The 14526-nt window shown below is 49.8% G+C and overlaps 5 protein-coding genes across 5 annotated transcripts; 4 read left to right on the forward strand and 1 right to left on the reverse strand.

Moving 5' to 3' along the window:
• Positions 1 to 202: 202 nt before the first annotated feature.
• On the forward strand, positions 203 to 1778 carry TRIVIDRAFT_82050 (uncharacterized protein; the record flags this gene model as incomplete). The annotated part of the gene is made up of 2 exons (XM_014104275.1): positions 203 to 454; positions 530 to 1778. The coding sequence occupies 2 exons, from the start codon at positions 203 to 205 to the stop codon at positions 1682 to 1684; spliced, it is 1407 nt and encodes a 468-aa protein (XP_013959750.1).
• Positions 1779 to 2477: 699 nt separating this feature from the next.
• Positions 2478 to 4345, forward strand: TRIVIDRAFT_72671 (glycoside hydrolase family 76 protein; the record flags this gene model as incomplete). The annotated part of the gene is made up of 3 exons (XM_014104276.1): positions 2478 to 2769; positions 2830 to 2934; positions 2993 to 4345. The coding sequence occupies 3 exons, from the start codon at positions 2697 to 2699 to the stop codon at positions 4162 to 4164; spliced, it is 1350 nt and encodes a 449-aa protein (XP_013959751.1).
• A 756-nt stretch (positions 4346 to 5101) lies between these two features.
• Positions 5102 to 7148, forward strand: TRIVIDRAFT_31960 (uncharacterized protein; the record flags this gene model as incomplete). Its single annotated transcript, XM_014104277.1, has 6 exons — positions 5102 to 5200; positions 5261 to 5519; positions 5584 to 6160; positions 6216 to 6477; positions 6550 to 6878; positions 6950 to 7148. The coding sequence occupies 6 exons, from the start codon at positions 5102 to 5104 to the stop codon at positions 7146 to 7148; spliced, it is 1725 nt and encodes a 574-aa protein (XP_013959752.1).
• A 551-nt stretch (positions 7149 to 7699) lies between these two features.
• Positions 7700 to 10472, reverse strand: TRIVIDRAFT_62223 (uncharacterized protein; the record flags this gene model as incomplete). The annotated part of the gene is made up of 8 exons (XM_014104278.1): positions 7700 to 8281; positions 8331 to 8392; positions 8427 to 8708; positions 8771 to 8939; positions 9000 to 9102; positions 9168 to 9303; positions 9359 to 9438; positions 9484 to 10472. The coding sequence occupies 8 exons, from the start codon at positions 10470 to 10472 to the stop codon at positions 7700 to 7702; spliced, it is 2403 nt and encodes an 800-aa protein (XP_013959753.1).
• A 1315-nt stretch (positions 10473 to 11787) lies between these two features.
• Positions 11788 to 13986, forward strand: TRIVIDRAFT_32834 (uncharacterized protein; the record flags this gene model as incomplete). Its single annotated transcript, XM_014104279.1, has 3 exons — positions 11788 to 11987; positions 12046 to 13453; positions 13519 to 13986. 3 exons carry the CDS (start codon positions 11788 to 11790, stop codon positions 13984 to 13986), a joined length of 2076 nt encoding a protein of 691 aa, XP_013959754.1.
• Positions 13987 to 14526: the final 540 nt, after the last annotated feature.

A 14526-nucleotide genomic window follows, 5' to 3' on the forward strand; every position in this document is an offset into this window, starting at 1 on the left:
ATCCGGTTGCGAATAACGGAGCGGGAAGCCGAGTGTAAGAAGCGAATCGTCAGACTTCATCTTCACATTCACGTGGAATGCAGATGTGAGCCTAGACAGCCGTGTTGCCACGTGATATATAAACTGTTGCCTCTTTGTCACCCCTTTTACATCTTCACTTTTACTCAATTACCAATAGAAGACTACATATACTTACATAGCCATGGTGACCGCTACTCTGCAAGATGGGCAATCAGGACTGCCGAGTCCACGAAGCACCAAGTCGTTCTGGCATCGCGATCCGTCGTACGTGCTTCTTGGCCGTCGGTCAACGCCGGATCTCCCCGCGACGGCAGATGTCATCGTCATTGGCAGCGGAATGACGGGGGCTTTTGCTGCGCGGGAGCTGGTTGCTGGAGGGAGGTCGGTGCTGATGCTGGAGGCGAGAGAGGCTTGCTGGGGGGCTACAGGAAGGGTAAGTTTACATGTGCTTGCTCTACTTGCAGTATCTTTGAGTTGCTCTAGGGTGCTGATGATTTGATGGATCTAGAATGGAGGCCATTGCCAGCCCATGATTTATGGTAGGAAGCCGCACATTGCGCGCTTTGAGCTTGCGACGTATCGCTTCCTGGAAGACATTGTCACCAAGTTCAACGTGCCGTGCGACTGGAAGAGAGTTGGCGGTGTCCATGCTTTGCCCACGGATGAATTGGTTGACCTTGTGGCCAAGAGGATCGAGAACATCAACAAGCACCATCCTGATTTGGTTGGCAAGGCAGAGCTGTTTACGAAGCCAGAGGACCTTGCGACGCTGAGAGTGCCCAATGCCCGAGGAGCCGTTCTGCAGCCGTATGCCGCAAAGTGCTGGCCATATAAGCTGATCGCCTGGATCCTGGAGGCCTTGTTCACGCAGCAGTCGACCGAGGTGTTTAATCTGCAGACGACGACGCCAGTGACGCATGTGCAGAAGGCAGAAGGACTGGATTCGTGGGTGGTTCACACGCCGAGAGGACAGGTTGTAGCAAAGGAGGTGCTTCTGGCGACGAATGCGTATACATCTCACCTGCTGACCAAGATGACGGGACTGATTGTTCCTGTAAGGGGTCAGGTTTCTGCGCTGGAGCCGCCGGATGGGGATGTGCCGCTGGAACATAGCCATGTTTGGCTTGCACAAGATAGCGACAATTATTTGATTCAGAGGGACGACCCGCTGGAGATGATTATCGTAGGGGGCGAGAGGTTGAGTGTTCCCGATGGAGGGGAGGGGATATGGAAGGACGATGAGATCGACGAGGAGGTGGCGGTGCGGTTGCGGCGGTCACTTCGCCCTGCGTTGAAGCTGCGGCCCGAGGGCGAGAAGGAGGAGGAAGAACTGAGGGCACGGTATCAGTGGACGGGTATCATGGGGTACTCTGCAGACGGAAGTCCATTTGTCGGAGAGGTTCCTGAGGAGCTTGGTGGAGGAGCCGGCCTGTGGGTTTGCGCTGGATATACCGGCCACGGGATGCCTGTGGCGGCGAGGTGCGCTGTTGCGGTTTCGCAGATGATTTTGGGACGACAGGGAGAGGTTGGATCGGTGGAAGTGCCGGGGGAGTTTGTGTTGACTGTGGATAGGGCGGAGAGGGCCAGGGGGAGAGAGTTGGCGAGGAGTGTTATTGATGAGTTTAGGATGGAAATGAGGGAGTTGGTTGAGAGCGAGTTGTGAGAAGGGGGAGGTTGGCATGAGGGAATTCTGGGCTGATGTTTGTTTGCTCTGTTGGTTCACCATAGAATTACGATTTACATGAGACATTATGGCGGAAGTGGTTAACATGTTGCTGTCGATGTTGCTCTTATTCAACCATGAAAAGAGAAATAATTTCCTTTCTAGGTAAGTTGCATTTGCCGAGGAACACGAGAAGTCCCACCATAGCCTTCGTTAATAAGCAACTATTTCCATGGACTTTGTTGTTGTCTCCCTTGGCACTCAGTGATTGACGGAGAAAGCGGCCGCTTCGTATTCACAATGCACGAATGACAACTGTTTTGCCCAACACACATCGTATAGGTATAGGCACATCGTATACTTCCCAAAGAGGCAATCGCCGAAGTCGCATTCTAAACCGCGACAACAAACCCCCCTTGTCAACGGAAAAGAAAAATCCGGGGGGAAACTTGAAAGTTGATAAGGAAAAAAAAAGAGAAAAAAAGGTCCGAAAGGATTTGGAATACGGAGAGAATTCTCTCGGCTTCCGTAGCCGATGCCACAGGGCTTTAGGCGCTGGGAACTTGGCTCAAGGGGGAATGGCGCTGGGTCCCCTTGTGCCTCGATTTTCTCCAAACTACTCCGTAGATGCGAATGACGGGTTGAGGCATTGATTTGGGCGAAGCTGACAAAGTACTAGCTTGCCGTTTTAAGACGGCGGAGCCAGGGGAGGCCAAGCATAGGCGGTAGCGTTATAAGATGAGCTGTTGGTCCACTTCTGTCACCAACGCTTCAAGACTGACTCTGTTTTCTTATTCTCGTTTGGGCGCGATTCATAAAGCAGCCGTCTCTCGTTCTGCGTGCCAGCAATCTTTCGTTTTGTGCTGGCTGTATTTATTTTGCTGTGACGCGTTCTACGGCTATCTCGTCTTTCGTTTTTGTCATTCGCTAAGCTCAAGGAAGTGCTTTTGGTCAGCACGATATTAGAGATTGTTCAGCCTCGACAAGTCAGTGATACAACAAGGTCGTAAACATGAAGTCCGCCTTGGCTCTTGCGTTTCTTGGTGCCTCTGTCGGCGCCATCAACGTCGACTTCACTAGTGATGGTGCGCCAACGTCCCAGGTGCTCTAACGGTTCTCTATGTGTATGCTAAGACGATAGATAGCCTCGATCAAGGATGGTGCGAGCACGATTGCGTATGGGCTCATGAAGTATTACAACGGCAACGAGACGGGCCACGTTCCAGGCAATCTGCCCAACCCATACTACTGTCCGCCTCCTAGTTTCATCCATCTGGACGAAAAGCATAGCAGACTAACTTGAAGCAGGGTGGGAAACGGGTGCTTTGTTCACGGCCTTGATCGATTACTGGACCAAGACGGGCGACGACACTTACAACACGGTGACGACGCAAGGCCTGCTGCACCAAGTCGGCACCAGCAACAACTTCCTGCCTGCAAATCAGTCCAACACCGAGGGCAACGATGACCAGGGCGTCTGGGCTTTGGCCGCCATGGCTGCGGCTGAGAACGGATTCCCGAGCCCGTCCAAGGACCTGCCGCAGTGGCAAGATCTCGCTGAGAATGTCTTCAACGAGTTTGTGGAGCGATGGGACACCAAGACCTGCGGCGGTGGCCTTCGCTGGCAGATCTTCAGTTTCAATGCCGGCTACGATTTCAAGAACTCGGCGTCCAACGGCGTCTTCTTCGACCTCGCTGCCAGGCTGTTTCTGCAGACCAAGAACAGCACGTACTCGCAGTGGGCTAGCGAGATTTTCGAGTGGGAGCAGAAGGCTGGCCTCATTACCGATTCGTACCAGGTCTTCGAAGGCCTCCGCACCGAATCCTGTGGTACCATTGACAAGATCCAGAGCGGCATGAGCGCGGCTGTCTTCCTGCACGGAAGCGCCGTCATGTACAACGCCACTACATCCAACAACTGGAAGACACGCGTCGATGGACTGGTCAAGAGTGTGCAGGATACTTTTGTCAACAACGGCGTCTTGGTCGAGGCGGCGTGCGAGAAGCAGAAGACGTGCAACACCGATCTGCAGGCTTACAAGGGCTTCCTTGTCCGATCCCTCGCGGCGACGACGCAGCTGGCTCCTTACACCAGCGCTGCCATCCAGCCGCTGCTCCTGACGAATGCGAAAGCAGCGGCCAATGCCTGTTCGGGATCGCCCTCGTCCGGCTTTGCCGGCAAGTCGGGAACTGCGTGCGGATTCTCGTGGGCTGCGAGCAACGGCACGGCTTTTGACGGCCTAACTGGCGTTGGCGAGCAGATGAACGCCCTTTCTGCCGTCGTGTCGACGCTTTCCGTGGATGCCAAGGCGCCGGGATCTGGAAGCAACGGGACGAGCACTGGCGGTTCGGGCAAGCCTAGCGGAACGTCTGCACCGGGCCCGGCTTCTACGACGCCGAAGAGCGCTGGAAGTAGAGTTGCTGTGGATGTTATGGCGTTTTTGGTTGGTTTGGGCGGAGTTGTGTATGGGTTGATGTAAGTTGGGTGAGATGAGTTGCAAGACTTGGACGCGATGAGGTGGATTGGTGGGCTGGAGCTGGTTAACATTCTACATATACATATACATATACATGTATCTATTTACCACAATCTTTGGCTCTTTTTTAGGGAGAGCGGTGTTTGATGAAGGTCTATGAATTAATGTGATGACTATAGTTCTGAAATTGATAATGGGCGAGAAGACGGACAGTAATTTCTATGACAGTTTCAAATCAAGATGACGCAAGTAGTGCAACTGTTTTGTAAATGGGAATTGTGGTTTACAAAATTGAAGTAGTTTTCATACACCGAAAATGGCAGACGTTGCACCAATGAATATCTTATAAGGGGTTGATGTAAACATGTGTGTTCGCATCCCTGGGCAATTGATGCTCCCTTTAGGCTCGCCATCTCGTACACAGATGATTTAGTTGCGAGTTCATGTGAATCAAGTAACATCAGAAGACTGTGCTAGACTATCTATAGTTGCCATTCATTCGACCTTATTGATTCTCAATTCTGCATCAACACTGCCATCCCGTTTGACTTGAATATTTCGAGTGGCTCTAGAACCTTCTCTCTCCGTTTGAGAGCCTGCATCAAGATGTGGATGCCCACCTTGAGTGATGGGTTCGGGGGAATTATTCCGCTCCGGCTTGAGTGAATGAAGGCAGCTGGCTCGAGTGACTCTGTTGGCAGCTGGCAAGGTGCTGAGGCAAACGGGCAAACGGGCAAAGCTATTTCCCACCTTTTCAAATCTCTCGCCTGTTTAAATCTCTCACCTCTTCACAGCCCGGCTCTCTCAGGTTGCTGGTGCTGAGCTCAACACCACAGGGTCATCACCCTCCCATTCTGACTTTAGTTGGGATAGTAGATGACTCTTGAGGCTCTCCTGTCATCTTAATCTCGACTTAACTCGATCTAAGACTGAGTTAAAAATGGCAACTCAACAGTCTATCTGCGCAAACTGGAGCGCCAATAGCACTGGTTGCAAGAAGTTCGGCAACTACACTTGCAAGGGCTGCTATCTCGTGGTGGTAAGCAAAAGCATTTATTGACGTGGCGCATACCCTTTCTGAGAGAATATTTGTTTCCAGTACTGTGGCTCGGACTGCCAAAAATCTCACTGGGCTTCTCATAAAATAGATTGCAAGTCGTCTCTGGGCAATGAAACATGGCGTCCCCAGTGGAATCTGGAAAACCGAAACCCGCCTTTTCTGTTTGAGATGAGAAACCTTGTGCCCTCGTTTCATGGTAACAAGTCTCTTTGGGGGAACATTCCTGCCATCGATGTTCTTCAGCTTGGGTCAAATGAAGGTGGTGACTATGAAAAGCGGTTGAACCTCTTATTTGCTGGTATGTTCTCAACCTGGACTGATCACACTAAGCCTCCAAACTGACTTAATCTACTACGCTGTAGCTTCTGGGGATCTTCGAAATGTTGTCAAGACTATTGCTCAGATGCCTGGCAGCTACAATAAGCCCATGGACGTCGTCATAAACGATAGCGATTTTGATGTAGTGGCACGCAACGCCATTATCCTTCTTATCGCTCTTGTGGCTGACAACATCGATGAGGCGGCTGACTGCATGATCCACGTTTGGTACTCGGCTCTCATCCGCAAGTCCGATCTTGATATGCTCCAGCAAAAGGTCCTACCCCTTGTCGAAAGCATTTGCGAAAAGATCAAGGACAAAAATTCTAGTAGCCTCTTGGGGAAGACATGGAGATTCGGACAACGCTCCCTGAGGCTCGTGTTGCCAAAGGCATCGTGGGATCGCCTTTTGGCCTTCCTGAACATCCCAAAAGGCCTAACAGCGGAACAGGCGAGCCGTGTCCGCATGGCTATTACCCTCGACGAATCCAAGAAGGACAATCTGGACTTGCATCTGATCTTTCAGACTCCCTCCCGTCGAATTGCGAAGCATCGATTTCGGCAGGACGGACTTCTTTTGCCATTCGGGGCTTCGCGCCATGAGTTCCAAGAGCCAAACCCGTAAGTAATAGAGAACGTCAATTTTGTGAAGAATCGTACATCTAACATAGAATAGGACTCTTTTCCAAGTTCCTGACGTTTGGCCGATGCCCGACTGTGCTGACCCCCTCCAAGGATGGTCTTTGAAGGACGTCGAGGACACCCCGAGTGGACCTGCGACTGCTGATATTTACGGCAAACTTTTCAATCACATTCGCTCAATGCTTCGAGCTTTTTTGCTTCGTCTCTCGGACATGCAAGTGTCTTTTCGACTCTTCTGCGAAAAATTTTCCCTGCTTCCTATGCATCTTGAGTGCGGTTCATTCAACCGAATTGAGGTAAGGAGGCGTTTTGAAACTCGGCCATGTCTAGATTTCCTCGGTTCTTAATTCTAACCACCGTTCACACAGGTCTCCAATATGGCAGACAATTTGCATGCTGGAATGCATACCACAGCTTACCGGATGGGACCATTGCTCCAGGCCCCTCACGTCAACCCGCATGCGACTCTCATCACTCTATTCAGGGAGGCTATTCGAGAGACCATGACCATGCAGGACCGAATAATGGACATGTACACATATCGCCCAGAGACGAAGCTCATTCGTGAATACTTCTCGTACATAGGAGCCTATGCCGCCGGCTATAATCCCGATGCTGCCCCCTTGTCTGATCCCAAGGCAATCAAGTGGACATACGCTCAGGCAAATGTCGCAAACTATGACCCCATTTTCGATCGGTAAGAATAATCCTGACAATTTGGTTCCTCCTACCACACTCCCATCAATTGACTTCTAACATTTCCCTTAGGTTCATGAACAATTTCAGGTTTTCGCAGGTAGAGCAACTCTTTGGGGTGACGATGAAACGAAAGAACACCGTGATCGAGAAATGGCCTTTCAAAATGAAGCTCCAGTATGGCCAGCCTGGAGCCTTGGAAGAGCTTATTCAGCTGACTGACGAAGTCGTGCTCGCAAAGGAGCGCTACGTGGAGTGGCGCAGGTTTTAGATGAGAGTCAAGGTGAATCGGCGAAAAGTTTTGAGAGTTGCTTTGCAACTTCTTTTGAAAGCACTGCACCCTACGATTAGTTGCCTACAGATAATTGGGTATATGGGTAGCAGTAGCTAGACATGGGTTCTTTCGGTAATTGTTAGCTAGTAATTCAGATTTGGCGCACTTCGGACATCTCGCTGCTGGGGAACATGCCTTGGCTTTGTCTATATGATAACACTAAATATCATCCCGGATGTTAATATCTGCTAAGCGGGTATATTGCGAATGGCTCCATCTTGTGCCGCGCCTAGACGATCTTGAAGCTGCCATCCAATCGCCTTGAGGTAGCCCGAGAATCTCTGGGCTGCATATATCAGGTGGCTCTCTTGAAGCTTGTTGCTAGTGTTTGCATGTCATTGTCCTGGCTCTTTGGTTTGGCATTTAACCGGCTCGGTTGAACGGTAAGCCTTGTATGTATAGTGATATCGATATACATAATTACAAGCGCGTGATTTCCAAGGATGTCAATGTTCCAATATATGCCGCTTATCAAGCGAAAGTAATTCTTATTTGGTGTATACATTATATTCTGCTGTAATTGATGTTGATTTTGGACCCAAAGACACCCCGAAATCCAGAATGTCGGCATCCAAGAGCTTCAAGATTACTGCTGGAGACTCCCTCTCAGACTTTCGCCACTCGTAGTTAGGCTTGAGCACAACCTTGAACTCTACCTCATATTTTGCGGTGGTTTCCTTCGAGGTCGGTGTCGGGAGATCTATCGAGACTGGGAAAGCATCCGGGAACCCACCAAATTCAGCGAACCGGTCATTCCCATTCTTGTAGTATCCGAGAATTTTGACCTGGACTCTGTCGATCATTTTGGGCTTATCGGTATTCAACATCACTGTCCATTTTGGCTTTTTACCAAAGAGGTTCGCAAAGAAATTCCGACTTTTGGGTGTGTATGAGCTCGAGATCCAGAGGGCCAGAGGCTCAAAAACAGCCGTAAGGTCTCTTTCTTGGGCTTGTCGAAGCTCTTGGGCATAGTTATCCAATCCTCTGACGAAGTCAATATACTCGTATTTTGGTTCCGTTTTCTCCAATACCTCTATCAAAAATGGAAGAAGAGCCGTGACGTCGTTTTGCTAAAAGATAATCAATCAGTGATATCTTTCATTCTGGCGATACTCTTACCTTGATGACCTTCCAATCTTTTGACGATTGTAATGTGGTTTGCCATGCTTCGACACTAGATTCTAAATGTTAGTGATTGCGTGATGGACGTCTTACTAAGAGAGTCAATAACATACTCCTCTATAAGGGTTTCGTTACCGCCATCAATGACAAGGGAATTGACGTCGATTGAAACGCTCCCACTATCATCGCCACTAGCCGAACGCCAGCTACGCTCTCCTCCAGCCTTGAGGGAACCAACAGTTAATGGCACATTCAGGCTTGCGTTAATCGCATTTTTCTCTTCCAAACTTTGGACCTTGGCTTGGCTATGCCTCTGGATTTTTTGGATAGCATGGCGTCTACCTCCTAGTAATACTTGCTTCGCAAACACGGCGCCTGCAAGAACAGCCTTTAATTAGGCACCCTATTTCCACAGCTAAGGACTCTGAAAGACATACCAAACAAATATTGAAACTCTCTCAGAATTGAAGAGAGGGCATCCCGATCCGGGGATGTAGTTGGGGGTATCAATCCTGAATATTGATCTAATGAGTTCTTGATAAAATCTAGAAAGCTTTGGGATGGCAGTAGCGAAGAACTCGGCAAATTGATAGTAGCCAAAGGGAACTATAAAGCCCATTTTTGTTAGCGCTTGCATTTGTCGGGCGTGTGAAAGAGTATCTATACCTCGTGGAAAAGGTAGGAAAGCTTGACATCTTCGAAGTGCTCAGATGGCACATTATCTCTTGTATTTCGTGCAAAGCCACCTCCTGCTGGCGTACTGGCTTGGCTTTTGATATATCAGCAATCGGGAGCTTCTTCACCCAACGTTTGGCACATCATGTTGATACATACACCGTCGTCTCAATCGCACTCGTATCAAAAGCTGCCCTGAGAAAATTCTTCTCTGTCGCATTCTGAAATGGTATACTGTCTCGTTTGGAACCACTTGAAGTGGTCCATTCCGGCATCTCAGTTTTCAGTTTGAATACTGGCATGATTGTTAGCGTTACTGTTCGGTTGCGGTGTGAGGCTGTGCTACATACATTGCTCAGGCGCAAGAGCAACGTTGATATTGCCATTATCGTCTCGAGGAACCCAGCCTTTCAATGCGCCCGTACGTTGCCTGAGATTGTTAGCTTATTACGCAGTAGCAGAAGTGGCCACGTACAGTATTTCATGCCAATCTTGTGATGATACACGATCTTGCTCGTCGGAATAGGCGCCTCCTGTATCTGGCTTCTGTTGCTCGTATGTGTTCTGGCCCGACTTCTGTCGTACAGATTCAAGGGGCCCCTGTTGCTTGTTGATGGCCTGATATGGCTCTTGTTGCCCAGATACCGAGGGTTCCTGTGGTATATCAGTGCTCCGAACTGGCTTCCGTTGCATGTAGCTGCTCTGAACTGGCTGCTGTTGTATACTGCCACTCTGAGCTGGCTCCTGTCGTACCGATTCAAGGGTTTCCTGATGCCTGTCAGGACTCTGATCTAGCTCTTGTTGCCTGTCGATGGTCTCAACCGGCTCCTGCTGTCCGGATACGGGGAGTTCTTGTTGCTTGTTGATGGTCTGATATGGCTCTTGTTGCACAGATGCCGGGGCTTCCTGTTGCACATAACTGCTCTGAACTGGCTCTTGTTGTATACCACTACTCTGAACTGGCTCCCGTTGCCCAGATACAAGGGGTTCCTGTTGCTTGTTGATGGTCTGATAGGGCTCTTGTTGCACAGATACCGGGGGTTCCTGTTGTATATCGGTGCTCTGAACTAGCCCCTGTTGCACATAACTGCTCTGAACTGGCTCTTGTTGTATACCACCGCTCTGAGCTAGCTCCTCTTGCCCAGATACAAGGGGTTCCTGTTGCTCGCTGATGGTCTGATATGGTTCCTGTTGTCTAGATACCAGAGGTTCCTGTTGTATATCGGTGCTCTGAACTAGCTCCTGTTGCTCGTCTCTGCTCTGAGCTGGTTCCTGTTGTATACCGTTGCCCTGCTCAGGCTCTGGCTGCATGCCACTGCTCTGAGCAAGCTCTTGCTGCTCATCTGTGCTCTGAGCTGGCTCCTGTAGCACATCACTGCTCGGATCTGGCGTCTGTTGCACATCCTTGCTCTTATTTTGCCCCCGCTTCTTGTTTCTGTTCTTCGCTGACTTTTTGCCCGGCATGGTGTTTCGAGTGACGATATAAACAGCTTGTGGATTCTGGGGTGTCAAGCTTTGGTATTACCCAAGATTATATATCCAGCAGCCTAGTTGGTATTTTATATTATTAGTTTCACATTTTGAATTCCTGACGTCAGAGTTTCTCCCCCTCTTGGCTCCATTCCAACAGGTCGGGCTTAAACCTTGGTGGTAGCCGAATTGTATTGGGAATCCAATGAGATGGCGGTGGCGTCTCTCAGCCCCTGGTCTCATTCCAAAAGGGCAAGCTTAAACCTTAGCAGTAGCTGAGTTTTATTACCGAATTTGTCGAACGGAACCTTCATAAATACGACACGTAGGGGGAACCAAGGGAAAATAAGCCGTAATGAAGTGTTGTTGCTGGGAACCTTGAAATCTGGCATCTCGTGTTGGCCCTGGTGTACCGCATTTCAGACATCTCACCACACAAGGAAGGGAGGCCCTGTCAATATTGCATAACCGCCCCAAACATTGACCGGGAGGCCATTACCCTCTAGGTAGGGAGATAATATAGACTGTAAAAACAAACTATCGACTACTAATACAATTTCGGAGTGTTGTCATAAAAATGCCCCAGGGATGACCAAGATGGTTGAGCCTAGATCAGTGCATACACGTACCCACCCTGAATAGAAAGTAACGCCATGGATGGTCCACGGAGTAAAAAGAAATACTCCACAGAGTTGCCATGTTGTCACGCATATCGATGCATCTCAGCTGGCGATGTGTGCAAAAAAAGAAAAGTCTCCGATACTGGGAATCGAACCCAGGGCTGCTCGGAGCTTCAATCGAAGATTGAGAGCGAGCGATGTTAGCCACTACACCATATCGGACTTGTTTCTTGGATATCTGCTGGTCGCGCATTAGCAATTATAGGGCTAAGCCCCGCATCGGTCATCGCTGAAAGAAAAGAAAAGAGCCGCAAGCGGCGCTTTCATGACAAGCATGACAGGCACTAACAAAGCCCAGCACAAAGCCAAAGCCCCTTGCATGCTCGCTGCACTTAGAAGGTTCCCCGCTCTCCGCGGGGCAGCTCAGCGCTACGACATCACTTGGCCTCTAGCTCGTGATGCTCTATCAGATGACGGTTCTGCCTTGTCGCCTGCCTGCTTCTCAATCTTCTCAAGCCTGGCACTGACACGACTTTAAATTAAATAAATCCATCGCGAGCCTCGTACCCACAAGTTTATACTTCTGACAAACACACCAACACACTTTGTACAACGACTCGTTCGACCGACGCCCGATCTCGATCAAATCACCAAAGCCCATTCACTATATTGCGACGGATTTCGCTGCCATGGACGAGCCGCTTCAGTTCGTACCGTTTACCTCCGAGATAGAGCTGCCGTTCTACTCGGCGCTCTTCTCGTCCAAGCTAGACTATGACAAGCTCGACGACTCTGCGCGTGGGATTTTGGGCGTGTACGAGCCGCGGGAGGTTGATCCAGATGCAAGCTGCAAGCTGCAGATTCTCGGCAGCGCCTTGACAAACACAGAGTGCGTCCTTGACGTCAAAAGCAACACGCGAGAATATTCTGAGCTGACGTGTGTATAGCCCCCCTCTAGGAAAAGCAAGAGCTGAAGGCATCATCAAAAATGTCAATACCATCGAAGATTTCAGGAAGACCGACAAGGCCGCCATGTTGAAGCTGGCAGGTAGACAGATCTGGGACGCTATCAAAGACGGCAGCATCTACTCGGTCCCCTCGCTACTATCTTCGTTCATTATACTGTCATACGCCGATCTCAAGAAATACAGATTTATATACTGGTGCGCGTTTCCAGCGCTGCACTCAGACGCGCAGTGGAAGCGATCCGGCCCTATCCAGCGCCTCACCTCGGACGAGACCACGGCCCTTATGGACCGAGTGGGCACATGGCGATACATTGTGGACAAACGTGAGCATGGATTCTTCTTGGCCAAGAAGATCTGGGGGGAGAAGCCCAAGGATTTAAGCGAAAACGACCCAGTGCACAAGATTCCCTACAGATGGGAGGTGGCGTCGCTGCGAAGTTTTGAGGATGGCTTCTTTGACGGTGTTGCAGACGAGGATCGATTTGTTACATTTTTGGACCCATCCACGTTCTCCGAAGGCCCCTCATGGCCGCTGCGCAACCTCCTGATTCTGATTCGCCATCGGTTTCGCCTGTCTAAGATCAATATTCTTTGTTTCAGAGATGAATGGTCCAGAAGGCATGAAGCTAAAAGCATCATTATACCTATTACAATGGACCCCGTTGAGGACATGGAGATTAAAGAGATGCCCAAGGTTACAGGTTGGGAGCGAGCCAAGAATGGCAAACTCCAAGCGCAGCTAGCAAACCTAGGCGAATACATGGATCCATCTCGGTTGGCTGATTCTTCAGTCGATTTGAACCTCAAATTGATGAAGTGGCGACTTGCCCCGGATCTGAACCTCGACGTAATCAAGACTTCAAAGTGCCTGCTGCTAGGTGCCGGAACTCTGGGTGGTTACGTCTCCAGAAACTTGCTGGGCTGGGGCGTAAGGAAAATCACATTTGTCGACTATGGCAGCGTATCCTTCTCAAACCCAGTTCGCCAGCCGCTCTTTGAGTATGATGACTGTCTCAACGGTGGAAAACAGAAGGCTACTCAAGCTGCCGAAATGTTGAAGAGGATATATCCAGGAGTAGATGCTGAAGGCTACTCTTTCTCCGTACCGATGCTCGGCCACCCTCTGACTGATGAAGCGAAAACGAAAGCCGACTACGATATGCTCGAATCCTTGATTGATGCCCACGATGTCATCTTCTTGCTGATGGACACTCGCGAATCCCGATGGCTACCAACAGTGATGGGAAAAGCAAGTGGGAAAATTGTTATGAATGCTGCCCTTGGGTTCGACTCATACGTAGTTATGCGGCACGGCGCTGAGGCAGGGCAAGAAGGCCAGGAGCCTCTTGGATGCTACTTTTGCAACGATGTTGTCGCCCCAGCTGATGTAAGCCCCCCCCGAAGATACTTAATTTTTCTGTGTCATATCTCTAACATTCCTTGTTCTCGCAGTCTATGAAGGATCAGACACTTGACCAGCAGTGTACCGTCACCCGACCTGGAGTTGCTGCAATTGCCTCTGCACTCTTGGTTGAGCTTTTGACAAGCCTGTTGCAGCACCCGCTGAAGAACAACGCGCCAGCACCCCAACCAAGGCCAGGAGTCACCCTTGAAAGAGACCCCCCTAATCATCCGCTCGGCCTTGTGCCGCATCAGATCCGAGGCTACGTATCTACCTTTCAGAACATTGTGCTTCGTGGGCAATCATACGACAGTTGCAGCGCGTGTAGCCCCAAGATTTTGGACGCCTTCCGCAACGACGGGTGGGGTTTTGTTAAGAAGGCTCTCCAAGAAAAGGACTACGTCGCTGAACTGTCCGGTCTCGCAGAAGTCCAGCGCAAGGCTGCAGAACTGGACGCCCAGTTGGACTGGGATGAAGATGAGGAGGGTGTTGAGGAGGGCGATGGAGAATTACTCTAAATCCTTCCGTCTTTTTCTATCTTTCTTTTCACATTCACTCATTCACATGGCACGTTTACATGTTTTGGACTAAATTTGGCACATGGTAAAGGATTGGGGACCATTTAGAATCGGCGCTGTCTGTTTTGCCCTTTTGCTTTTATTCAATGTCTTGGGACTGTCCAGGGAAGAGTATGAACATATTGCCCTCTCTTGGCGGAGAGGGTTACTGTTGTATATGAAACAGGATTGAATACTACCACCCAGATTTTTATAATTGGCCTCTCAGTGATAACATTGCTGTAGCCCTATTGTTCTGGGACGTATCCTTCCAACTTGCCATTCACTGTCGCTTCATTGACCGGAGTGCTGAATGTATAGCTGCGCATAGGAAGCATCGCAATCACCAATGAGCATGGTTCCGTGGTCTAGTTGGTTATGACATTTCGTTAACAGTTAGTTGACACCACCGAAAAGGTCCCCGGTTCGAGCCCGGGCGGAATCACCATCTTTTTTTGGTCTTTTGAGGAGTATTCACTGTTCACTTATTTTTTTCCCCTC

The sequence above is a fragment of the Trichoderma virens genome (assembly GCF_000170995.1).
Source record: "Trichoderma virens Gv29-8 chromosome Unknown TRIVIscaffold_3, whole genome shotgun sequence".
Classification (NCBI taxonomy): Eukaryota; Fungi; Ascomycota; class Sordariomycetes; order Hypocreales; family Hypocreaceae; genus Trichoderma; species Trichoderma virens.